General features: G+C 42.2%; 1 protein-coding gene, 1 long non-coding RNA gene and 2 other non-coding genes across 5 annotated transcripts in view; 1 reads left to right on the forward strand and 3 right to left on the reverse strand.

Annotated features, from left to right (window-relative positions):
- Positions 1 to 234: 234 nt before the first annotated feature.
- trnal-cag (transfer RNA leucine (anticodon CAG)) lies at positions 235 to 317 on the reverse strand. The gene has a single exon. It is a non-coding gene; the product is annotated as a tRNA-Leu (tRNA).
- Positions 318 to 2,002: 1,685 nt separating this feature from the next.
- Positions 2,003 to 2,085, reverse strand: trnal-cag (transfer RNA leucine (anticodon CAG)). The gene has a single exon. It is a non-coding gene; the product is annotated as a tRNA-Leu (tRNA).
- Positions 2,086 to 3,094: 1,009 nt separating this feature from the next.
- LOC128428932 (crystal protein) lies at positions 3,095 to 17,254 on the forward strand. The gene is made up of 8 exons (XM_053415201.1): positions 3,095 to 3,627; positions 4,631 to 4,832; positions 5,069 to 5,202; positions 5,721 to 5,848; positions 7,939 to 8,057; positions 8,593 to 8,733; positions 9,739 to 9,911; positions 16,802 to 17,254. The coding sequence occupies exons 1-8, from the start codon at positions 3,145 to 3,147 to the stop codon at positions 17,252 to 17,254; spliced, it is 1,833 nt and encodes a 610-aa protein (XP_053271176.1). The 5' UTR covers positions 3,095 to 3,144.
- LOC128428933 (uncharacterized) overlaps positions 11,974 to 26,698 on the reverse strand; it is a 78,508-nt gene continuing 63,783 nt past the window's right edge. The window contains exons 3-4 of one of the 2 annotated variants that reach the window (XR_008333853.1): positions 13,398 to 13,526; positions 11,974 to 12,322 (exon numbers count right to left, since the gene is read on the reverse strand). This is a non-coding gene — a long non-coding RNA (uncharacterized LOC128428933). Of the gene's footprint in view, positions 12,323 to 13,390; positions 13,527 to 26,698 lie in introns of those variants that run through there. The other variant, XR_008333852.1, reaches the window with a different exon arrangement.

Consider the following 26,698-nt stretch of genomic DNA (forward strand, 5'->3'; position numbering starts at 1 on the left):
TCTTGAAGGGAACTGCAGCTATCCTATTATCTGCTTCTCCACTGCATAGATACTTTTAGGCTCCATGAAGCAGTAAGAACATATAATTGAGTGGGTTAAGACCGAAGTATCTCTGCAATGCACGTGTCAGAAGAGCTTAAAGCCAGCTGAAACCAAAACCCTCCATAGGAGCTTGACTATTCTTTCCCTATATCAACATTCCACTGAATAACATGATGATCGATGAAAAAGCGATGTCAGAAGTGGGATTCGAACCCACGCCTCCAGAGGAGACTGCGACCTGAACGCAGCGCCTTAGACCGCTCGGCCATCCTGACTCTGAGAAGAATAAAATAGAACATAAAATAGAACAAAAAATAGAACAGAACGAACAGGAAATTACGAAAAGAGTTCTTACAATTAGAACCGTGATTGGTCAAATGTTGGAATATTTGACGGATGAGTAGAAACCGCCAAGGTGATTGGTCACTAATGTTGGAGCAACGATTGTGATTGGTTCTCACGTCCAACATTCTTATTAAACCTTTAACAGGAGAAAAAAAACGCCTTTGGGCAAAAGAGTGAACATTCATACATCAAAGTGGGTCAAGGAGGAAGGAGGGATAGAGAAGAAAAAAGAGAAAAAATAGTACAGCACATACCTTCTGTGTATCTCTCTTTCATAGGGGAGTCTTTTAGTCAAGTGTCAAGTTAATGAATGTGTAAATAACACGGGACTTCATTGTTGTCTTCATCATCATTATAATCATCCCTATTGTTATTATTGTTGTTATTTTCTGCTTCACAAAAACGGCCGTCTAGAGGAAAGAGTGTCAGGAGCTGGTGTGGATGTGCTGGGACCAGAAGATGGGGTGTGAATCCAGACCGGCTGTTCTCAGAGCCAGTGACCCGAGGCCAGATGTTACTGTAGAGGGACCAGGAGTCGGATGCTGGACCAGGTGGGATCAGCACTGTGATGTTATAGAAGCCACCATCTTCCTCCACATTTTCCTCCCTGTCATACTCCTCATTGAGCTGCGCACTGACCTTTGTATCTGGGTATTTATCCTGCAGTGTCTGACCAGTCTGCTGGAACAGCTACTGAGCTTCAGTGAGCTCTCCTGAAACAATAAAGACTGAACAAGGCTACATTCAATTCCACAAAGGTAAAAGATGTAGGACAGAGTTTAACTCCCACTGTGTTCACTAAACTAAATCATAACTCGTGTGGAAAACAGGCCTTTTCCAGGGGTTAAAAAATAGTTAATCAAATGCAGCTTTTCTTCAACAGAAGATTAAGCCTTAAAGGTTCAGTGTGCAATATTTAAATGACAGATATCTATTGGCAGATATTGAATATAAAATAACCCTAGTTATATTTTCACTAGTGTGTTTCGTCCAAATTATACACATTGTTTACCCTAGAATGGGCCCTTTGTATTTAAATATGTTATAGTTACATCAGGAGTGGATCCTTTGAGGCTTCCATGTTTTTTACTGTAGCTGAAACTAGACAATCTAAACACCTTCTTGAGTTTTTTATGACAACTGAAGGCTGCCACAGATTCTCTTTCATCTTTGGAACAGGAGAGTGGTTTTCCGCTGCAACATGAAACTTTAACACTAGATTTCACTAAATTCTACACACTGAAACTTTAAAAGTAAATTTTTTACTATTCTTATGGCAAATGTAATGTCGGACGGGTTTAGCATGTGTCTTCTAAAGTAGTGTCCTATAGTCTTATAGTGTAGAAAAAAGTTTATATTGGTGCTAAATAGAATAGAGAATGGAGTTTGGATAGATAGATGGTAAGACAGACAGACAGACAGAAAGAGAGATAGAGAGAGCCTTCACAGAAAGTTGACTTTTATATATTCCCTGGTCTTTGCTGCCCTCCAGTGGATGTTGCCAGTATAAGCTCATGTAAAATGCTAAAAACCTGGTTAATGAGTTTTAATGTAACAACACAACAGACGTTTGCAAAGAAACAGTCGCAGTAAATACATGAAAATAAAAAAGTAATGTCAGAAGTGGGATTCGAACCCACGCCTCCAGAGGAGACTGCGACCTGAACGCAGCGCCTTAGACCGCTCGGCCATCCTGACTCCATAATGTACAAAAATAGAACAAAAAATAGAACAAAACGAACAGGAAATTACGAAATTAGAACCGTGATTGGCCCGGCCATCCTGACTGTGAGAGAAGACAAATCGTAAAAAACACACGAATTTGCGTTAACCGGAACTACATCTTTAACAAGAAATTTCTTTTAATTATTACCTTGATTGGTCAAAAGTTGGAAATGTTAGACGGACGAGGACAAACCGCCACGGTGTTAGCGTGGTCACTAATGTTGCAACGGAAGTGAGGTCCTCACATCCAACATTGTCAAACTTGGAACATTCATACAACAAAGTGGGACAATGAAGGAGGGATAGAGAAGAAAAAAGAAAAAAATATATATATTTAAGTCAACACCTGATGCCTGTTAAAAGTATATTTCTAAATGTGTGAACACATTTCTTACACTTTCCGGTCCAGATTGTTCACTAGAGAATTGAGTTTGGGACTTTTAGCAGAGGCAGAAATACTTTTAAGGTAAATCAGTGCTTCTGGTTTGGACTTGAATTGTGAGTGTTATCACTTTCAGGTTAATTCATGGGAATGTTTCCTACATCATCAAGAGGTCAAACATTCATTTTTTTTCCAAGACAGAAGACTAACCTAGAAAAAACTAATACAACATATTTTCCCTTGTTCTATTTTGTATTTGTAAACATCTAACACCTCAGAATCAATTCAGGACTCCACTCTTATATTTCATTGAGGCCTGCTCTTTGGCTTTTCTCTATTTGCCCTCTGTTTGTGACTTTGTAATGACATTAAGCAAAGGAAAGACGACTTGTTGTCCATTAGTTGTCCCACACCACAGAGTCTGTGTCCAGCTGCTCTGGGTCGACTGGACGATCCTCCAGACAGAGCAGCTTCTGTCTGATAAATCTTAACAAGCAATCGGCTAAATTGGAGTCACAAGTTGTGCAGAACTGTGTGTGGAGACTCCCAGGCTGCAGGGTGTTGTGTGGGCTCAGCCGGGAACATAATTCAATTCAAATCCTGATCTGAGCAGCAGCGTCTGGGGAAGCATGAGCGGATTCTAAGGCAACATGGAGAGCTGGCCCTGTTTTCTTCTTCTGTGCCCACTAAGTTTAATGCTGGTCTCTGGAGAGGAGACGAGAAATGATGACATCGACCTTGCGAGCTTCCTGAGAACGATCTACCCTGGGCCGCTGGTGAGAGACGAGCCGTTCATTATCAACCGACACTTTGAGATAAACTCCCCCAAGGAGCCGGGACGCCTCCAGGTCCTCTCAATCCCGGAGCGGACCAAGGACGAGCCAGGCGGTCAGGACACAGATGGGGCTCCTGGACCTGTAGTGTTAACTAAAGATGGGCAGATTAAGGGGGTTACAGTGGATAAGGCCCATATATTCTATGGGGTACCATATTCAGACCCCCCTGTTGGGGCTTACCGCTGGAAGCCCCCCAGACCTGTGACTCCTTGGCCGGGGGTATATGATGCCTCCTTTCCGAGGGCTGCATGCATGCAGGCCTGCAGCGGACCTATCACTGCGGAGTGTCCTCATAAAGTAAGGAACAACACAACTTCTCACTTATGTGCATCATGATGTTTAAATTCAGGAAGACATTACTTGTTTGCATTGTTGGTATTGTAGTGAGAGCAACAGTAAAATAGGTTTCAGCTGCATTAAAAATGGCAGCTGCGCTGACAAAAGGACAATAGATGAATTTTGGTTATATCATGTGTCTCACAGTCGAAGATACTTAGGAGACATTAATGTAGTTAATAGTGGAAGGAGTTATACCAATACCAATACCTCTGAGGGTGTGGACTTATGACAACAGCTTTAATGAAAGTAAAAATGTTGCTCTGATTCGCTCCAACATTGTGTCACATGCAAACTCTTTTCTCTGCAGGGCCGTAGACAAAAAACATCAAGGCCTTGGGACCAAAATACTTCTCTAAAATGCTGATTTTTAAAAATGTTGTTTCCTGACTTGAAGGAAAAACATTGCTGTGTAGAAATTATTTTGTGTTTGTAGACAAAAATTTGAATATGTTGAGACTTAAATACTGTCATCGTAATCTACCGTGACTTGGCTTTCACTGTGAAATGTAACTACACTCAGGCTGCAGTGACTTGACTGGTAACTGCGGCCCATTTTTATGAGATTACACACATATATATATATATATAACAATTAAATGCTACAGCACCACAGGTGACCAATAGGACAATAGAATTTCACTCACATATCATTCAAATATAATTATGAGCAGCAGTGTATACAAATAAGCAGCCTCATATAGTTGTAATTTAAAGCCAGATATATCGGAAATGTGTGACAGCATAAATATGTTCAATTTGGTTTAAGTACCTGCAAAATCATGTTTCTCTAAGTCAAATATTTCTTGTTGCAAAAAACATAAATAAAGCTCGACCATTCACATAATAACCAAATGATAATTGTGGCCTGTCAGGATAACAAGTTACAGCTCGAACTGTGGAGTCAAATATGAATATCAATTCCAATGTGACTGAATAACCTGTGTAATCTCTCGTCTCAAAGGTCAGCGAGGACTGTCTCTACCTCAACATCTTCGTGCCTCTGGATGTGAACTTCCCCTCCCCACTGCAGAGCCCACTGCCCGTCATGGTGTGGATCCACGGCGGCGACTTCATCGCTGGCTCCGCCTCCAAGCCGCTGTATGACGGTCGCTTCATCAGTAACTTTACCAACACTATAGTTGTAGGCATGGAGTACCGGCTGGGTAAGAACATTTATTCCAGTATAGTAACCTGTTTATTCATGTAGTCGAGAGAGAGAGAGTGTGTGTGTGTCTGTGTGTGTGTGTGTGTTTGTGTGTGACAGGATAATTCGTGCCTGCCATTATTTTAAATGGGCCAGCCTAATAAAGAGAACGGTAATTTGGAACTGGGAGGAAATCAGTGACTTGCTACAGTTAATTATACGCTGCTGATCATGTGAACTGATGCATTATTGAAGGGGCCTTTGGATTCCTCGTGTCGGGCAAAGACCCTCACACCTCAGCCGCAGGGAATTATGGGATTTTGGACCAGCAGGCAGCTTTCCTCTGGGTCCAGCGGAACATTGCAGTGTTTGGTGGTGATCCCAGCAAGGCAAGCGGGCAGACACACACACAAACACACGCACACAAACACAAACACACATACACACAGAAGGTCACATACTAGGGTCACATTAGCTATTAATAATAATTTGTTGCTAGACTTTCCGAGGCATTATATTTCATTTTCTACTTCTGTTCTTAGTGAAAAGGTTTAAAAAATGGAAAAACAACCCCACTTACATTTTCAAGAAAAAAACTAAACACAAATAGTTAATTAGTTAATTCGACAACTACTATTATCGATAAATCATAGAACAGCCTATGATAACCTATTAATGCAAGTAACAGGCCCAAAGACAACAATACTCATTATCATTCCCCATCTAATTTCATTCTGTTATTATAAACTATGACAAAGAAGTTGGATCAATACTTTCCAGTTGGGTGCAGTCCACTGATGTTCACTCGGTAGGGTATTCCTGGGTAGGAATGTTTGCTCCTCTCGTTGCTGAAGTGTAAAGTTGTCCATCGTTGGGTTAACGGCTTCTGTGTTGTGGTGTTTGTCAGGTGACGATATTTGGAGAGAGTGCAGGCGCCCAGTCCGTGAGTCTCCACCTGATGACCCCGAGCAGCAAGCCTCTGTTTGAACAAGCTGTGCTGCAGAGTCTGCCCTTCTCCATCCCTCTGAAGACCAGGTGAGGTCCTTTGAGCTGAGGGTCGACACCGGCCACTCGTGTGTTACTGATCCATCACTGCCTCAGAATAGAAGAATAATATACAAATTAATTATTTACTTTTTTTTAACTACAAATCAGACCATAGGCTACATCCACACCAATCCTTTGAAAACACATCAGCTCTGCTTTGGAAACACCTGGTGTCCACACTACTAGAGCAGCTAAAACAGAGAAGTTTTGAAACACAGCTCACCCTGTTTTCGTTTAAAAACTCCAGGGCTGCTGCTTCGCCTGGATGAACAAAAACGTAGACATAGTCACAAGCACTTGTTGGTCATAATGTAGCCTTTACTGATTTGTCACATGACCCCCTTCTGAAGAAAAATACAATCAGCATCAGCCTCGGCTACCGGTGTTGAACGCAACATGAATTGAAAAGTGTTGCTGACCTTCTTTGCAAACAGATGTGCAGTTGATCTCTGAATTTAACAATGATTCAACTGTTTACGTGTGTAGGAGATCAGCCAGTGCTTAATTTGTAAATCACAAGGTGCTGGAACGCAAGGGATGACGAGACGGGCACAGGACCCGGAACGCATACAGAAAACGGTGCTGAAAAAAACATGCAAATGCCCACTGACAATGCTGTGGGACTTACAAGCCTCAAATAATATCCATGGTATAAATTTTATGACAATAATTTACAATTATTTTAGGCTATACTGCACAGCACAGGCAAATGCCCACATCAACACAGGTGGGACTTACAGTTAGCAATTAATTTCTCAACATAGATCTAACTTGTAAAACATAACAAATAAAAGTTCAAAGCTTACAATAAATCACACAAATCTTCCATTATTATTATTTAAAGATTAGCACGGCGGCCTATTAATAGACAGTATGCTCACCATATTTAGTTGTCCAAAACACCCCACATCACGACCATGTCCGGATTCTCCTCCTCCTCCCTGTTTCGGGTTTTACTGCGTGTGTCTGTGACTGCTGGCGCTTTAGCTAGCTCCCGCTCCGGCTGGCGGGCAACCTGACCTGCTGCCGCCGCGGTACCGGCCTCCTGCCCTGGCTTGGCTAGCTGTCGGTGAAGCTGGCTAGCGGTTGCCGAGCTAGTTTCCTGCTGCAGCCGGTTTTGCTCGTCAACATGACCGCTGCAACTGCCCTTGTCGCCGCTTGTCGAGGCTTTTCTGACTCGTTTCGAAGCGTCATGCAACTCTTCCTTCTTTTTGAAAAAGGACAGTAAATTCAACTGTCTTTTTGACATGTTTGCATTGAACAGGTAACTCTTTGTTCCTCTCTGCTGCTTGCTCCCCAGATGCGGCAAATTTCTAAAGTTTTTGTCTGCGAAGCGGGGTGCATCAACAACAGATCTCCGAGTCTTTCAAATGACGTCGTTTCATCTTAATAAACAACATGAAATTCATGGGATTTGTTCTGTAAATTACTATATGAATATTGTTGTTTTATTTGATACATTTTTTTAACATTTTTTTTATATTAACAGAGCTGCCAACTTTTCAAAAAACCTTGGAGTGAGATTTTGTCGGGGGTGACCAAAATATAGCCGCGCAAGCAGAAACACAAGTTGCGAACACAAAAATCAAACGAGAGATTTATTACAAAACGTCAGCGGCGGTGTGTCTTTAGCCGCCGCCGCCACCCCCGCCCTGGACGATGTAGCGAACCTCATCCGCGGCGGACCTCTTGTCAGAGGGGGGGGGGGGGGGGGGGGGTGGCGGCGCCGGCCCACACTGCCTTCGCGATCGACGTATTGGCAGAAATCACTTTTTTTTTTGGCGTGAGAAATTGGATGTGTGTCACACGCCGAAAGCCTGAGAGTTGGCAGCTCTGTATTAATACATTTGGTACCGGATCAGCCCAAATAAGTCCCGGAACACGGGCAGGCCAAAACCAAGAGGTGCCGGATCCTGTTCCGGCAGGATCCGGCACAAATTAACCCCTGAGATCAGCTATTATACCTGAGTTCACCAGCAGACACTTACCCAGTGCACGAGTGGTTGAGGATGTGTGTTGTCAGGCGTGTGCTCTTAATGATTCAAACCCTTTGTTGTTTTTCTGTGCCCCTCTCTAAGACATGATGCCCTGAAGCTGGGAAGGGACTTTTCTAAACAGACCAACTGCTCTATGAGCGACTTCGTCTGCCTGCTCTCTCTCAGTCCACAGACCGTCCTCGCCGCCCAGATGAAAACAAGTAGGACGTCGCACACACCAGCCCACGCCCCCCGGAATTTAGAGCAACTCTACAGGGCTGCCCACACAGTTACATAAGAAGACAGGGGTGTAGCATGTTTATCTGTGAAAGATGATAAAAGACATTATTTAATCCTGAGCCGTGGCATATTGGAAAAAGGGAGATTGTGAAAACAAAGGTGCATCGAGACCTTGAAAGGAGCAATTAGAAACAATTTTACTGCTTCACGGCACAAAATGACTGTAATATATCAGCAGGGTTGACAGGGTTATTGGTCAGTATCACTGACTCTGTTATTGCCTCGTCAGCCGCGGTTTTCTGCTTATGTGAACTCACTTTCAGGCCAAAAACACTGGAAGGAAAAGAAGCGTTTCAGCTCAACTGACTCAAGAAAAGCAAAAAATAAAGTTCTATTTTACAGGATTCAAGTTTAACTCCACCGTTCTTTCCGTTGGATCTCTGTTACACATGTTCAATATCACTGCTCTAAAATCAGACCATATGATTAACTGATTTGTTGGATTTTTGATCTCAGCTTCTAAGATCGTGAACCCGTTCAGGTTCCTGGAGGTTTTCGAGACGTGGGGTCCGCACATCGATGGGGAATTGATAAAGGAACAGACCATCACAGCGTTCCAAAAGGGCCACTGGCAGAAAGAGAAGCCTCTGCTGCTGGGTAAGAACCAGACCGCACAGTAAAACATTGTATTTTTGAAGCCATTACCGACAGATATATACCAAGCAGATTCAGATTTTATATGCCTTACTTCCTGGATCCAAAATCTTGAAATCTCAACAAAAGGAAAAGAAAGTTTCTTTCACAATCTATTCAAAATCCTGATACTTATGAAACTAAGGTGCTGATGAATTCTTCATTTGTGAGACCTTTAATAAAGTACAGGCTGATCTCCTGATATCCCCACTCTAAAATTATGCATAGCCTAATATTATGACTTTATTCCGGTATATTTTAAATTGTAATACTCAGAATATTACAACTTTTACTCGACATATTTTTATTTCCCTCAAGTGGCCCTAATGCTTGTTTCAGATTCTGCTGAACAGTAAGTACATATACATAATAATTTTGGAGAAATGGGTGAAAGCTGAAGTCATACTTACAGTGAAGCACTTGTGTTATTTCTATTCTTACCTCACAAAAGATCGGAACACACTGCTTAGATGGAAATCTTGTTAAATCTAATTAACTTTTGTTCAGATTCAGACTGAGGGAATTTCAATATACAGCAGGACTCTGAATTTACACAGTTGCAATTCCTGGCTGTGTGATCTGCATCTAGAAGAGTAGTAATAGTTGCCCCTCTCTGTCCTAAAATGACTTAATCTCATCCTCATGTCTGATTCAACACAAATATCTGTGAACATCAGTTCATTCTGGCATCACTTTGGCCGGAAAATCACCTCCGGCCAGTGAAGCCAAATTCCCTCTGGTTCTCATTAAAACCCAATTTGAAGTGGAAATTCCCAAGATCCAAAGCTGAAAGAGCGAGATCAGTAACATGTGATGTCTTGGAAACTAAGCAGCCTATTACATCAAGATGAAAGCTGCTGTAAAGACAGATTTTCAAACGTCAGGACAATCAGGGCTGTGCAAATGGGGGACAGGAAGTCTTCATGGGTATTCCTGCTTTTTGCACTGAGACTGTTTTCTTCCCTGCAGGTACGACCTCAGAGGAGGGGGTGATCTTTGTGTATGGTGTCTTCAATAAGCCAGTCTCAGCAGTGGAGGCCACTGTGTACATTACTGCCATCTTTAAACAACACACTCTGAGGGTCCTGCACAAGTACCTGCCTCTGTTCAGCGTAGCCGACCGCAGGGACATGCTGGCTCAGGTAAGAGGATGGGCTCAGTTCACATTGATCTGAAACAGCAGAACATCAACTGCAGGTGCAATCAAGAAAATACATCAGTCATTGCAGAGGGGAAAATGTCAACATTTCTATAGAGATAATGTTTATAACATCATCATCATGTAGAATTAACACCTTCTTAGATCCCACTTGTGATGCAATGAATGATCCTCTGACTTTTTCTCATGAGCCACCATCAGGTCTACATTTGTGGTTTGAGTGAAATCTCTCAACAACTCTCAGATGGATTGAGTTGAAATTCAGCACACACATCTCAGGATAAACTGAGATTCCGCAAAATCATCAGGTCAAATTTGCTAAGCACTAAAGTTAACGGCAAAAGTTACCGTTAAAGTCATCACATCATGTTCAAGTCCAAGTTCTGGCTAACATCTGTCAACATGACTGTCATTCTGGATTTGGGTTATTTCTGACGCTTTCCATATTCTTAGGAAAGATGGAATTTTAAATTGTTTAGTAGCTGAAATGCCAAAGTGTGGTTTTTCCTCTTGTAAAGTAGAAGTATTGTTCTCAGATACTATATTCAGGTACTTTTAGTCAGATTACACTGAGAATTAGAATTAACACACTATCTGTGTTTAAAAATATTGAGTCATTTTCTTTGGCAATTTTTGGGTAAAAAGGAAAAAACTCAGTGAAAAATGAAAAACTCAGACACATTCAACCCGACACACCCAAACACACGCATGCATCGAAAACTACTCATTCTTTGCTTTCGGTTGTGTGACAAGGACCCAGCTGCTCTCCCTCCAGCATCACCACATCTAGGGAGCCTGATGGGTAATTAGGCATCTGTTATCTTTTGCTACTGTTTTTCGTTAATTGGGGGAAAAAAGCAACATTTGAGGCAGCTTAAGGAACAACTTGTATATGTGGATTCTCCTGAACAGTTTGAGAGCCACGAACTCAGTGCATCCCTTTCATCAATATCACTTCTTATCCCTGGCCTACAGAGGGAGCTATGATTCCAGTTTGTCTGGCTATGGTAGACCACATATTTTCATCTATCATCTGGATGGGTGAATAATGTGGACCACCTGGAGTCACGGTGTTAGCCTGCTTGAGATGCAGCCTGGCTGCTCCCACTAAGAAGCCACTAGTCTCTCATGAACGTCAACAGTGATAGGAAGGATGGGCAGAGGAGTCACAGATGAAGTAAAGGACAGAAAAGGCCGGCAGAGGACAAAACGCTGACTGTGTCACATGGCAACATATTAGTCTAAATGAGGCCAGGGCCATTATCAGTATAATGTGATACTATTTAAAAGAACCATAAAAATTAAGCCTCCAATATGACTGAAAGGATTTCAGAAAGACAGCATTACAACCCTCAGGATTTATTGCAGGACTGCTGTTGGAGTCCACAATACTTTCAATAGTTACTTATCAATATTTTTGTAAAAGAACTGTATTTATATAAAGCTGTTGCAGTCTTATCGACCACTCAGATCACTGTACAGTACAAGTCACATTCACTCTTCTATACACAGTGCCTTTACTGTCATGCAACATTTATACACTGTCAGCACAGCCGTCAGGGGCCATTTAGGGTTCAGTATCTTGCCCGAGGACACTTCAGCATGCGCACTTAAGGAGCTGGAGATTTAACTACCGACCTTCAGGTTAGTGGACGAACCTCTCTACCTCCTATGTCACAGCCCAATGGGTCTAATGACTTTCAGCAATGGGAAATCTGCAAAGTGACAACGCAATCATCTGACACTGGATCTCTAATGGATTCAAACTAAAATATCGAAATAAAGGAAATTCTTATTTATGTAAAGCATAAATGTTATAAAAAAGTTAAAAAAGAAAAACAATTCTGACAGAAAGATTTTATGAGAGCGGGGAGAGTGTTTACATTTACACACTGTGGCACACTACTTTTGCATTTCTCTTCAATTTGTTCATTAGCAATATGTCTATCTATCCATCCATTTTTTATCGATATGATGTCATGTCTAAATATCATTGCTACAGTTTCACTTGTTTAAGTGAGATTTCTTACTTTTCTGATCGACGTGACAGAGGTGGCATGGCTCATGATGACAACGAAGGAGACCGCTCTCTTCCAGCATTTCACATGCAAAGTGCACGGTGACGGCCTCAGGGAGCTGCAGGGGGTCAGGAGGTGACACTCGCAGACATATTTAGCATTCAGTAACAGTTCACGGTGCAGTAGGTAGATGGTGAAGTCACAACTCTAGCCCTGCGATCCTCACGCACGCTTGCACGCTCACATGCACAAACACACACAAGGACACATACAGACACAAACACACACACTTACCTCCTACATCTTTTCATAAAGGGCACTCCTCCAGAGGACTAGGGGGGTCAGCATAAATGTCAAGCAGACGTCATAGAGGTAGCTGATGTGAAAAGCTCAGTGTTAGTGTGAGCGCGGCTCCATGAGACGTCTCTCTATTAAATGTCTAACAGAATCCAAAATACCTCTTTCAAATAAAAGCACAAGGACAAATGAGAATGATGATCTAAGCTTCTCTTTGAATGGCAAGTTGAAATGATATATTCCTGAAGAGACTGGTACTCTGTCGCAGAAAGCAGCAAATAGATTAATCTCTGAAAGCTGTGTCTAGACCTGTTGGTGATATGGTGGTAATTGCAGTTTAACAAGAGGTCATACATATGTAGGGTTCAAAGGGTACGCTGCTCATGGGAAATGTGGTTCCACCCTGTTTGCCAGGGTAGTAGCAATGTTGTTCTTTGCAGAAGAAACTATTCCAAGTATAGCTCAAGAGTGTGGTTCCGGAGGTAATAATATTGAAATCATCCAATATCAACTTACCAGAAGCTATGAGATTGTGAAACCATTTGCAATGGTTTATGGGACACGCAGTCCCTTTACTCTTAAAACAGTTAGGTACAAAATCTTGTACCCCTGCCTTTTTTCAAGTTTCCAATATGTTTTACTGTGTTAATAAAAGTGTTTTATGGTCATGATTCATCTCGTGGCGAATTCCAGGCTTTGAACTCTTTTATGAAAACCTCTATGGAGAAAGGAAATGGGACATTTACGCTCGGAACCACGGTCATTAGAAAAGTTAGTCACTATAATGCTCAACAATACCTGTAATAATTGTATTCTAACATTCCGAGAAAATTCTGTGTTTATTTTCTAAGGTGATGCAATGATAATCAGGAATAGAAACAAGAGGAAAGGTCATTCTGCAGAATGTAAACAACTTGCTTTCGCGTCAGCTTATTTGAGTTTGCACCAACATATTTATTGTTGACCTTTTTAACCTATGTAATGTATGTACTCTTGAAGACAAATGCGCCTTGGCACTAAAAGGCACTGCAGGGGTAGAGATCCAGTGTGTCATTCATTGTAGAGGTACTCATGGCACGTTAGTGGGGTCCAGTGAACAATTATCTGTGTGCACAAGTAGAAAATCACCCACGGTTCTTGCCTTTGTATCTTACTGGTTGGTTGAGGTGACGGCTCAGGCTGGAGCTGAAGAAGATAGAATCAACCTCCTGTGAAGCTCACCGCTGACACATTACAAGGTGCAGGAGGTGACATGATGCATGACATCAGTGGTGCACACTTTTCTACAGAGAGCAAAGGAAATAGAGGAAAGAAAATGATATCCAGATGAAAATAACGTAATTCCTACATGTGCTTGTATCCACTTGGATGTGTGATTGCTTGCTTCATGACTTTTAGGGCTCTACTTAAAGGATCTCAGCACAGGGTCTTAAAAACATGAAAGGGCCAATCGGGTCTGTCCAAATTGAATTTTACTAGTTAAATAGCAGAGTAAAAAGGCCTCTGTACCATGTGCATGGTTGAAAAGGATTGGACTTAGCCCCTTAATTAATTATGGGTGTGTGTTGGAAGAGTGCCATCTCCCAATCCCTTTACAAGCCAGGGGTACTTGCACCTTTTGCGCACTGCTGATGGGATAGTGGATTTGTCAGGTAGTTAAGAGAGAGCACTTTCTGCAGAGGAAACAGATCTGCCTGTGAGCTTTCCCGTCTCCCGTGAGTAGACCATCTGTGTGAGTAATAAGCAGCACTCACTGTGCACCCACCTCTGTAAGTGCATGCTCCCATCTCGATAATGTGCCTTTAAAATGAAATGAGGCGGAATATACTGAGATATTGACTTCAAAACGTTGTTTTTTTTGTTGGTCAAAAGAAGTATTTTAGTGCCTCCATAAAGCAATGCTTCAACAATGAACCTGACCACACCTCATTTTAAGAATAATGCAAACTATGGGCACAGTAACATTCTTAATAAAAGTGGGTGCTGGACTGTGTCTGTCAGTCTGAGACTAAAAACGACACTTCGGGGCAATGCTTAGTGTCATTTTTCATTGGCGCTGTTTAGGCAGGCTACAGTTAGGGATGCATCCATTTTTTCATGTGCCAATTTTAAAGAGACAAATGTATATGGAAAAATAAGAAGTTTAGTTGTATGTGTGTGTTTGTGAGTACACGTGTGTCCATCAGCTTCCTACAGTCAGCCTGTTTGTGTTCAGGTGTCAGATGTGTGGGTGCAGGTTGTGTATTGCTGAAAAAGACAAACTGGTTTCCAGGTAACAGCCTATCTTCCTTTTTCTTTTTGCTTCCTTTTAGCAAAGAGATAGCAATAGATCTTGTTTTTGTAGCTTTGGCCACAGCCCATCTCATAATATGAAAAGCACATGCCATGTAGATGCCATACTCATTAGGTTTCTTTATTCTCTCTTCGGCTAAGACAGTAAAACAAGAAGCTTCAACATTGCTGAACCAGTTTTCGACTTGCAAAGCAGCTTGTTTTTTACTTTAGTGCCCAGGTTTGTCCTTAAACTGTCTGACTGCCACACAGTTTATTTCTCTACTCAGACATGGTAAACAGGATATCCAAAATTTGAAGATAGCTTAAAATGAGCTTTCTGAGCACTATAACACACAATATTAGCATGCTTACATACCCATGGAGACAATGGTAATAAGCAGATTTGACCAGGTATAATGTTAATTAAGATCACAAATTTAGTTAAGCATTTTAACATTGTAACATTTGCTAAGTAACCATGTAAGCAGGGAGTACAACATTCTGACCAAAAAACATTTCTGACAATTGCAAATTTTGAAGAGGATCATTAAAATTATTACAACTACACCAGACAGATCGCAAAAGCTGTGATTGGTCGGCTTGGTAGCATCGCATTTCCATCAGACTCACCCCCCTTTTTTAATTGAGTTGAAGGAATTAATTGAACTAAATGAAGTAACTGCTCTTCAAGATCTATCAGCTCCGTCTCAAACATCATCCACTTAAGGCCTCAGTATGCTTCTCCGAGTCCGTTTCGGAATGACGGACGGACGGATCGGACGGACCCTTTTTGATTTATAGTTCTACGAGCCTTTTTGTTGTGAAAACAATTCACCGCCAGAACAGTAGATGGCGAAACGGAAGTCGAGCTTAGACAAGCCTACCTCATGAGATATATAGAAGAAGTCCACGCTGGTTTATTTACGTCCTCCCGGCTCCTCACACACAGTGAACGATGGCAACTAACAGAAAAAGGATGTTGATGACGCGACAGTTTTTGCTGAATAAAGTGACACCCAGCGGGTCAAAGTGCTTATGTTATCGTGTCTTAGCGCAGCGGTTCCCCGGTCTTGTTTCCAAACTGCGTTGCTAATTCAACAGCTGCAACAGCTTGAAGCTACACGGAGGCAGCTAGCTCCCCCCCCTCAGCTTCCACACACAGTCAACACGGACACCCGATACAACTACTACCAAGTGTTTGCTTCTAACCTGACGGTGTTTGAGAAACAGTGTCATGAGCCGTGGGATTAAAGTCAGCGGGTTTGTGCGCTGTTCCCACCGCAGTTAGCATGGTGGCTAGCCCGCTACCCCCGTTATCAAAGTTCGTTATAACCGTATGTGACCGTACACACATGCTGTAAGTGCTCTAACCAGCCACCGTCAGCCGGACAACGCCGCTGGCTTAACACACTTGTCACATTAATCATAGAGTCGTAGTTGTGATTTTGGTTTATTGTGATGTAGGGAATGGAACAGGAAGTTTCCATTCCGAAATGCTGGCGTTAGCGGACCAATCACAGCCAAGTGCTATCCGTGGGCTGTCCGTCATTTCGACGTATAGTTAGAAAAATGAGCACGGCACGAAAAGCTCTCCGAGGAGCCTCGGAGAGGCACGCAGAGGGCGTTCCACGTTGGAGAGGGCGGTCCTATCTGTCCGTGTCCGTCAAAACGCAGAAGCATACATTGGCCTTTAGTAACACTCGATATTGTTCTGAAGTAAACAGAGACACCGGAGAATTTGTAAATAAGCGGACCAGAAACCGGAAGACACTCAACACCAGCATAGACACTCTATCGATGTGTAATTTCGGCTGTGTAATTACAACACAACTCACACACCGATACACACCTATGTATGCTTGGCACCATGCGTAGGCTACGTGTTTACGATACGTGCGTAGCTTCGACACAGAAGCATGAAATGGGCTTAATGGTGGTGTTATAGCAAAGGTCATAGGAATCATCAATACTGTAGTCAACAGTGTTGTAAGTGTTGTAAATGGTTAAAGTCTGGTTTAAGTCACTATGGATGAAAGCATCTACCAAATGAGTAAAATGGAATGTATTAAATGTCTGTACAAAGCGCTGTTGAAATATTTCCCTCCAGGTTAAAATGTCAATCTGAATGGGAAAAGTCAGGGGACATCAGAGCAATTAGAGGTCATCTTCTGGGGGAGCACAAGTGTCAGTGAGAGCGCTGAACTGCTTGGCTAACTGACTGACTGACTGACCCCTGAAAAGAAGAAAAATCCAATCTGACTTTCTCTTTATTTTCTGTCAACAGATCGTTACCGACTATGTGTTCCTGTGTCCATCCAGGAGGTCGGCACGTGCCGGCATTAAAATGGGCAGTGAGGTGTGGATGTATGTGTTCGACCATGTAGCGTCAGACCATCGCGTCTGGTCAGGTCTGACGTTTTGCTACCAGCATGCCTGCCACGGTGCCGAGCTGCCCTTCCTCTTTGACTCAGCCCCAGTGGCCAACTTCACCATGCTGCCGCAAGAGAAACTGCTGTCCAATCGGATGCTGTGCTATTGGGGCGCCTTCGCCCACACAGGTGACCCTTCCTCGAGAGCTCGACAGAAAACTTTCTGCCGGGAGCAGCGTCTGCCCGTTTGGCCGCGCTATTCCGACACCAGCGGCTGGCTGGTCATGAACCTGACAGTGCGTTCACATGCACAAGTGGGAACCAGGAACCATATATGTGACTTCTGGGACCAACTGGGCATCTACTAATGAGAAGGAAGGCTGGGCTGATGCTTTCAGCTGATCCATCATCAATATCTGCTTTTCTTTTTGTCCCTGAGGATATGAATTCAGCCCGAAAATCTTGCAAAAGCTTGCTCATTACAAAAGAAAAGATGCTTTCATCAGTATGAAGTGAACATTTAGAAATCACTGCCACGCAGCAATTGTTTAAATAAAAATTCAGCTTTTACAAAAACTGAGTGCGATTGTGTTTTTCTAGCAAGAATTGGGCTATACCAGAAGGAATAGAAGAAGTTCCACCATTTTCCCTTTCTGATTGAACATAAGTACATTTCAAAATAAATGTATATGGATTCAGTGGGAAACTGTTTGTAGATGCAGCAAGACACACGTTTGGTGTATATACGGAAGAAGATTAGTTCCCACAAGTAAAAGATGGGTCTGTGACTCTTTATCATGAGCCAAGACAAGAGAACAAGGGAGGAGAGTTTATAAAGATAATTTCCAGAAAGAAACCATGAACATACACACTGTCAGTGTGAACTTTGGGAAGTGACCCAAAAAATGAGACCACAAATGCAAGAGATAAGATAAGGAGTGCCGACATCACAATCTTTGTTAACGTCATTTCTCCTTTGCATCTAGAGAAGAACAAGAATATTCTTAGTATTAAGTTCTAACTACTGATCCACAGAGCAACAAAATGCACATGTGACTAAAAACATGTAGTTTGAAAATATTTCTACCAACTGTTTCTTTCTCTTTCCAGGTAGCCACCACTTTAGTCTTTCACTGAGAACATGCTTGTTACTAAACTATATTTGAAGGTCACGGGTAAAATGGTACAAACAAGTCCTTCAAAAACACAGTTGCACCATTACCTTCCATACCATCTCCAGGGCCATGGTTATATATGCAGTACATCCAGCCTTAGAAGTATATTCATGGCATTGGATAAAAATACTGTGGTAATAGACTGTGTAAGAAGAAGGAATAAATGAAATTTGCTGTTTGTTACAGCTGGACCTTCTGGGGCACTCCAGCTTAAGAATGGTGTTCCATTCAATGTAGCCCAAGGAAAAGAAATGGTAAAACTTGTCAATGCAGAAGAAAAGCAGCTACAATTGCACTGCTCTTCAGTCATGTCCCATCTTAAAGGGTTTCTAACCCTGAATAGAAGATGGCTGTGCCTTTGATGCCGTCGGCTCCAGTTTCAGGAGCGTACCCTGGGTGGCTGGTTTGTTTTCTTTAGGTTTTCCACTGAGGATGTTTGAGGTGGGTGCTATGCTGTTAATTTGATCTTTCAATAACCACAAAGAAATAAAATAAATGCCTGTGCAGGAGACATTTCACACTAGATACCAATCATTTAACAATGATGACAAGGGTTCCCAGTGATCATCATTTTTCCCATTGACCTGAAAGCTTAACTGGCTCAGGTCATGAGCCTCCAGAGTCCAGAGATGCTTGGAGGTCATCAAGAGCGGCTTCTCTTTCACTTGACACAAAGGCCACTGTGAATGGTCCCGTTTCTTAAACACACACGCACACACACGTTCAATTATTGGCTGTTTACATGTGTGCATTGATTGGCAGCGTGATGACACGTAGGGTGTGTTGAGGCCACCTCATTATCTCGGCAGACATTTACTCTGCTGTCATGCAGTATCACAGTACAGCCCGCACTGTGACTGAGCTGTCTGAGACGGCCGCACAGCTAATCAATTGCAGCTCATCCCGGCTCCGCGCCCACTGCTGGATTCTCACACTCCTACCCCACCCTAAAATCCTGCCGCTCATTATAGTGACAACTGATAGCAGAAAGACGGAGTGGGAGCCAGAGAATAGAGAGACACTATCCTCTCTGTTGCCTGGATCATTTAGGGAAGGTTATGGAATCAATGTCTGCTCGTCATTCTTGGGCTTTAAATCATGGCTGCCGGCTTTGCATGGGCACATTCCAATAAGATCTGATTATAGACACTGTGGCTGCAATTAAAAGTCAGATGACAGCTGTCACGCAGTAAAAAAACAAGTGGAGTGTGAGCCGTCGGTAGAATCACTCGTGTAGGGACATGATGTGTGTGTGTGTTGCAAGGTGCATGTAAACCAAAAGGTAATAATGCAACTGAAGACAACTAAGGCTGCAGCAACCAACCGGGTGCCTGCAGAGAAGGAGCGAGAGACTGTCAGTGAAGGCCACACTTTATAGACTGTGGAAACCGGGCCCCAGGTGCACACAGTTGGCACTAGTGCTCCTCGCATATCCCACACACACACAGCACACAGGACAAATTGACAGGGAGGAGCAGGGGTCGTCACACAGCTCTGTGAGCCTGGAGTGCTGCTCGGGAGCCACAGTGCTGCAGGGGGGTTGATCGCTTTGGGCCACAGCACCCTGTTTACCAGTTTATCTTTTTTCCCCAAAAAACCCTGCTTATTATTTATAGTTATTCGATTTTGACACAGACCAATTATTTCAGTTGTGTTGATGCCTATTCACCATAACGGTCTAAATGGACAACAGTTGTGAACGTGAGCGTGACTGGTTATTTGTTTAATTGTTATTTGTTGATTAGCTGATGAACTATCCAGAGGCTACATCACCTCTCCACCAAAGTCAGCTGGGATTGGCTCCAGCTCCCAAGTGACCCTCAAAGGATAAGTGGTGCAGATATTGGATGGATGGATGGATATTCACCAAAACAAGTTTCTGTCCCGTTTGGCAATTAGGGAGTTTGGGCGGGTATTTAAAGTTGAGGTAATCTGTATTGAGAACAACCTCCTATAAATGCAAACACGTGGAAATGTGGTTTCCCCATATGCATAGTTTCAGCTAAGCTTAGCTATCTGGTTTCAAGGTTGAAATAAAATGTAAAGACACATTGTCAAAACAACAGGGATATTTTCCACGTCTTTGAAATGTCACAACCTATGAAAGCATTTTGCTTTTCCAAAGATTAACTCTACAGACAAATGAGCAATCAAATACAAAGGAGGTAGTTCTTACTTTGATAGCGGAAAAAACTTTTTTTGTACTGCCCGTTCTCTTCCTGTCTTAGCTCTTCGCCCGAGGACATGAATATAAAGCAACACAAATAGTGTGTGTGGGGTTTTGTCTCAACACATCAGTGAAGGCCTAGGGCTGATACGTATGAGAGGCTAGATGAAATTAAGATTGCTGTTGTTTATATCCAAGCTTAGAAAGAACAGAACAGAAAGGCCTTTGGCAGAAAAATCCTATTGTCTTCAGTTACAGGTTTGTTTAGAAAATACCCAAAGCAGGCGAATATCACTCAAGACAAACTCCCTCTTTTAAAGACATTCCATTTAATGCTCTGTGAACAAAGATCTTTAGCTGTGCAGTATAATCTTTCATACAGCGATACTGCAGACTCAGCAAACGTTTCACAGAAGGCAATGAGGCAAGTCAACCCTCTCTGCCATTTTCATGGGAGGTCTTTGGAGAGTCACTTTTCTGCACAAAGAGCCAGGATTCCTAAAGTGACTAACTCATGGATGTGGGACCCATGTCCTCTACCAACTCTACAGCCATGCCGCAGGCCTCCCAGTCCGCAAAGAATCTGCTAGCCTCCAGCCTGCTTCCCATTCGGCTGGACCCAGATGCCCCTGCCCCTGCTCCTGTCTCCAGCTATGACAGAACGAGTGGAAACCTTTCACCGAGTGATACAATCTCTTCAAAACTGGTTTGAGGCCTGTTCTATATTTATCTAATCTGAGTAACATGAAGATGAACACTGTATCCTGCTACAGGCTTCATTTGATTAGTGTGTAATATAATAAACTTGATGGAGAAGAAGTGATAATAACACATATCAAATGAACTGTTCAGCATCATCACAATAAAAAAGGTGTGATCCGTGTCTAAGAGAAACTTTTAACTGACATTTCTCAGCAACGTCCACAGTTACCTTAAAAATGTAATGCTAATATATAAATTGGGATTTCTAGAAAGCCAGATGGCTGCAGGATTCACAGTTCCTTCCTCTGCAACTTCTTTGCAGATACCTCTTAACCTGTAGTGTTTATTGAAAGATGTATACTGAAAGTTAGTTTAGAAGTGTTTTTATTTTTTAACACAACATACTGTATATCTGGCATAGTAGATGTTCTTCAGTGAAACTATCTCATAGAACTATCTCAACATTAGTCAATATTAACCTGTGAGCAGAGAGCTGGTTCTCTGGCCCCACAGCAGGTGTTAGAGTTTGACCTCAGGTCATGGAAGCTTCCAGAAAATGATCATGGAAACATTCTGATGAAATCTGTCATTAATTACTTGGCTTGCTGATTGGTATTGGGATGCCAGAGCTGACAGGTTATTTCTGTGAGAGAGAATATGAGCAGAAGCCAGACGCAGACGGATGAAATCTCTGATTATAGCGACCAGTACGAGCAGTGCTCCAGCCGTTTCCTCACCTTGAAATTTGCTTTGCCTGTCCGAGTAATTTGTTGCCGGACAGTCAGCACAGTGCACAGGAGGGAGGATATGAACACAACGTTGGCAAGTTTGAGTCAGTTGAAGCAGTGCAAAGTGACAGTAGACATTTCACAATCACATCTGCTTTTTGTCAGCAATGTCCCTTCGCTGGCACGTTGACAAGGGCAAACTCAGTTCTTTGGGCATTCTCACAGAAATAACAGAATAAGGCTTAAAATAAATGTGATAGTACATTTTTATTCAGACACTTAACAGCTAATGTGTGTGTGTGTGTGTGTGTGTTTGTGTGTGTGTGTGTGTGTTTGAGTGTATGTGTGTGTGTGTTTGAAGCAGGAACACTGCTTAATATTACTTTAGGAGGCCCATTTAACCATGAAAGTGTTTTAAGCAAAACTCATCCCTTGAGATGAATTGCTCCCTCCAGCCAAGCTCTTGGTGCAGCGTAGTGAAGCTTAACATTCAGCTGGATGACAGAGAATGACTAGACCCATGGATTTCAGATTGATACCATGGGACTGAACTGTTTTCTTATCGAAAATCAGCAGCAGCATCAGTGTGATGCTTCTGATCAATGAACCAAATACCCGACGAGAAGAGGAACGGACAAAACTGGATTATGCAACTGGAGCAGAAGTGAGATGTTGCCTTTGCATGCTGTATTTAATCAGGAGGGTCAACGCACTTTGGATTAATTTTCACATCTCTACTGTTATTCTGCCATTTCCTTCGCAGAGAAACACAGTTTTTCTATGTACACAGAAACACACTATATCGTCATTATCAAAGTCATTCCCCGCCATATGGTGTGATCAACACTAGCAGAGTCGGTCCTTTAGGCATATAGGCCCATTCAAGTGGCAATTAAAAGAGAAAAAGTCACCTAATCAGCTTTTTATTACGATACAGGAACCATGTGCATATAAATTGCTGCTTTCAGAAGATCTGGATTTCTGCTGACTCAAACACCTCCGTCTCTTTCTCTGGAGATTTACCATGTAATAGGAAAGCAGCAGCCAGGGCTGTTTTTTCACCCCGCTTCTCCAACTTGAATTGAATTGGTCCCAAGAGCTATCAGCGTAAATTCAGAAGGGAGAGTACAGCACATTTTGCTCATAAATCACAAAAAAGTGCTGTAATTCTGAGCGGAAGCTTGTGTAGGGAAGAATGTGTCATTGGGGGGGAAGAGATAGTGGAACATTCAGCCTCTTGTTTGCTAGTTTACCGTAACAATAATACTAGAGAGGGCATTTTTACTGAATGGAGCCAAACACATTCAACATCAACACAGCACTGATAACAGCAACAACACTTTCCCACGTGCGCTATAGATTTAATGCCGTTGCAACCTTGTGTGAACCGACTGGAGCATTTGAATAGGAAAATAAAAAATTTGACGTATTATAAAAGCTGTCATCAAAGAGAAAACTCTAAATCGGAGTTTCCCAATTAGTTTCCCCCAAGAGCCAAATTAAATCAAGCATGCAAAGCCAAGGAGCTGTTTTTATTAATAGCAGTTGTTGTAGTAATCTAAGCCTGGAATTTGTATGGTGAGGGTCACACAAGAAAACATACGAATCTGGATACATTATAATATCTTCCCTGCCCATACAGAGTCTAGCATGAACAAATCTAAATGCAGCACGATTGTCCTGCAGATGACTGTGTCGACTTTTCTGCAAAGGTCTGACATAATGGGAAAATTTCCATGTTTTGTTTGGTCAAACAATCACAGCAGAGGGGCACCTGAGCCACTGGTGTGACTCACATCAGCAAGAACAATTTCAAAACATTCAGGCTTGCGGGAGCACTTGGGTAGAGAATGCAGGAGGCAGGTCCGGTGTTTAAATCCCTGCTGAGGAAATCATATGTCTTTGTTTACAGCACATTGACATCGGTCTTGACCCTCATCAACAAAAGCTCTCGAATCTCAAACTGACGTGTTATTTGGCATCTTCAACGTGTACGTCACCTCATTTCCATCCTTAGATATCTGTATTCTATTATACATTGTCTCGAGGTATTTTCATTATTAATATAGTATCGAGCTGCAAGAACAAGCTGTCCAATTTCCAGGCCTTTAACCCCTCCTGCAGGTTAGCAACAACCCCTTCATTAGCAGCTAATCAAACCCCATCCCAGGGGCTAAACCAAACACAGCCACCACGTGATGAACTAAGGGGTTGATGCAGTGCACGGGTTCAGCACCATTGGGTGAAATTTATCGGCGCGTCCCTGAGCCCGGGGCTGCTTCACTGACACAGACAGTTCAAGGTGCACCTGGCTGCTCCTGAAGTTAACTGCACTCATAGGACACACAGGCCACTGGTTTTATGGACTCTGAAATAAAGTTAGTTTACGAGCCCATTTTCTCTTTATGTGGAATAATGGTGTCAGTGAGCACTCAGAACAGCACAGAATTTTAATTTGTGGTCTTGATAGCTGCATCCCACTCCTTGAGACTGCATGATAATAACTTGATGGATGAGATTCTCTGATCAAGTTTATTCTCTTACCGGCCGCTCTGAGGCTCCTTCATCAATTGAAATGTGGTGAGAGTACATTTATATTATTATAGTTTAATCATAAGTGGGACATGGATAATGACCAGCCCTTTTATATTGCTTAATTTGAAAAGAACCCACGACAATTTTCTTTCTTGTTAGTGTGGAGTGTCTAAAGATAAAACTAGTAATTATATATCTTTAAAAATTCAGGCAAACCATGCAGCATCGTTCTTATTGGAAGTGACAGCAGGTCAGAGAGGTGAGTTCTAGGCCAATGGAGTAATTTTATGACTGTGGTTGCTCTGTTGATCATGCTGTTAGTTGGTCCACCACTTTCATTCAGGCTAAAATATGTCAAATATTTCTGAATTAATTAATGTGGAAGCTTGTACAGATGTAGTAGAAGCAGTAGCTATGGAGTGAGAAAAGGAGTTTAAAGCTTTCAGGCTGGACATTGTAAAACAAAACAAAAAACAGTGTCAATGTACTGTTGACATACAATTATATGATTCTGCCTCTGCCTGCAGCACCACCCCACACCTGAACGATCAGGGGATTTCGGACAGGGTTGTGAACACACCCGAGCGAACAATCTCCTGTTGCATTGTTCATAAGGCGAACTCCAGAAATCTGCGGACATCCTCAATAGTTCATGTCTGAACTATTATCCGGTGTTTCTGTTTGTGTTGAGGCTCTCTGTTGTGTTTCTACTGTATGTGAGGTTTCTGGTAAAACAACTTTACTTCCTCGAATAAAAGTCAGGTTATGGACTCAACTTAATGATGGTACACCTCAGGGCCAGCCCCTGCAAAATGATTGCCACCGCTGCCTCAGGATTAGGGCAGACGCACATTATAGGTCTGGTATTCTTGTACCGTGCTGAATTACTGCACTGGATTTCCTCCCACCTAACTCCCCTGCTGACCTGCACTCCCTTTACACTTTAACAATAAACACCAACACCAATCACAGGTTATTAGGACACATACAGGACTTGAAGTTCACTTTGTGTTTGTTTGATTTGCTCCAGAGTTAATGAGAGGCACACACCCAACACGAGACGTAATGTGACGCGCAGAGCCGGGCCATCAGGGTTCAAGTGACTTGAACAATCCAGATTCATGATCCGACATTGATTACTATTTATATATTGTGATGAAATGTGTGTGAAGTGTATAATGCTTACAAAGTCAATGAATAATCGTGTTTACAATATTGACCAAAATAATCAAGATTAAGATTTTTGCCATAATCGACCAGTCCTGTGAAATTGCAGCAGGTTCAACCATTTATCAATAAAAGCTGCAGCAGGGCATTCTTTATAAAATATGATGGATTCACACATATCATTCAGTGATGATGATCTTGGGTATATTTCAAAATGTACATACTCAAGGAAGAATGAGAAGGGAGAGTTTCCATGCTTTGCGCAGGGGCGTGACAACATCCCCCATTCCCTTTCTTTCCCCGTTTCATTTTGACTCAGCTTCAATCTCATGTTTCCTTTCTTGGAATGCTTTTCCCTGAGGTATTCGTGGCTACTGTTCATTAGCATCCACCCTCTCAGCAACGACACACATCTCACATGCAAACTAAACCTTGATCACGTGAACATGGATATTCAGACTGGATACATCTAACCACAACAGCCTCCTTCAGTTATTAAAAAAAAAAAAAAGATTTGGAATTACCGACTGAAATACACTTTGCATGCAAAACAGTGCACAGAGCACCTCGGCACACACAACATTTTATGCAGTCCAATTACTGTTTCACTTAACAGCTATATCAGGTGCTATTAAGTCATTAGCAGTCCCACTGATGGAGCCGGGGACATTAATCACTGCATGGAAAGGTTGTAGTGAGAACATTTAGCCCAATATGCCAGTGTTTTCCCCAACGAAAACAACAGTGATCAACATCAGCTATAAATTGGAGGTAAATTGACAGTATAGGAGTATTTGACTACATTTCTCAAATAGACACATTTTAAGACTTATCAGGTAGGAAGTGATGTGTTCCTCCAGCATTAATACTACAGTGGATATAAAAAGTCTACACACCCCTGTTAAAATGCAAGGTTTTTGTGATGTAAACAAATGAGACAAAGATGAATCCTGTCTGAACTTTTTTCACCTTTAATGTGACCTTTTACGTGAACAATTCAATTGAAAAAACAAACTGAAATCTTTTAGAGGGAAAAATACAAATAAAAAACTAAAATAATGTTGTTGCATAAGTGTGCACACCCTCTTATAACTGGGGATGTGGCTGTATTCAAAGTTAACCAATCACATTCAAACTCATGTTAAATAGTAGTCTGTACACACCTACCATCATTTACAGTGACTCTGATTAATCCTAAATAAAGTTTTTATAAAGATTTTCCTGACATTCTCTTAGTTACAACTTACAGCAAGAGCCTTGGTTCGCAGGGGGCTTCCTAAGCATTAAAGGGATCTCATTATTGAAAGGTATTGGTCAGGAGAAGGGTACAAAATAATT

Source organism: Pleuronectes platessa, chromosome 22 (assembly GCF_947347685.1).
Source record: "Pleuronectes platessa chromosome 22, fPlePla1.1, whole genome shotgun sequence".
In the NCBI taxonomy this organism is placed as follows: Eukaryota; Metazoa; Chordata; class Actinopteri; order Pleuronectiformes; family Pleuronectidae; genus Pleuronectes; species Pleuronectes platessa.

Excerpts from the sequence above, each read along its gene's own strand:
- LOC128428932 (XM_053415201.1), top strand. The coding sequence starts at position 3,145 with ATGGAGAGCTGGCCCTGTTTTCTTCTTCTGTGCCCACTAAGTTTAATG. Across the intron at positions 4,833-5,068 it reads AGGCATGGAGTACCGGCTGG|GGGCCTTTGGATTCCTCGTG; the intron begins GTAAGAACATTT and ends GCATTATTGAAG. Across the intron at positions 8,058-8,592 it reads CGCCGCCCAGATGAAAACAA|CTTCTAAGATCGTGAACCCG; the intron begins GTAGGACGTCGC and ends TTTTGATCTCAG.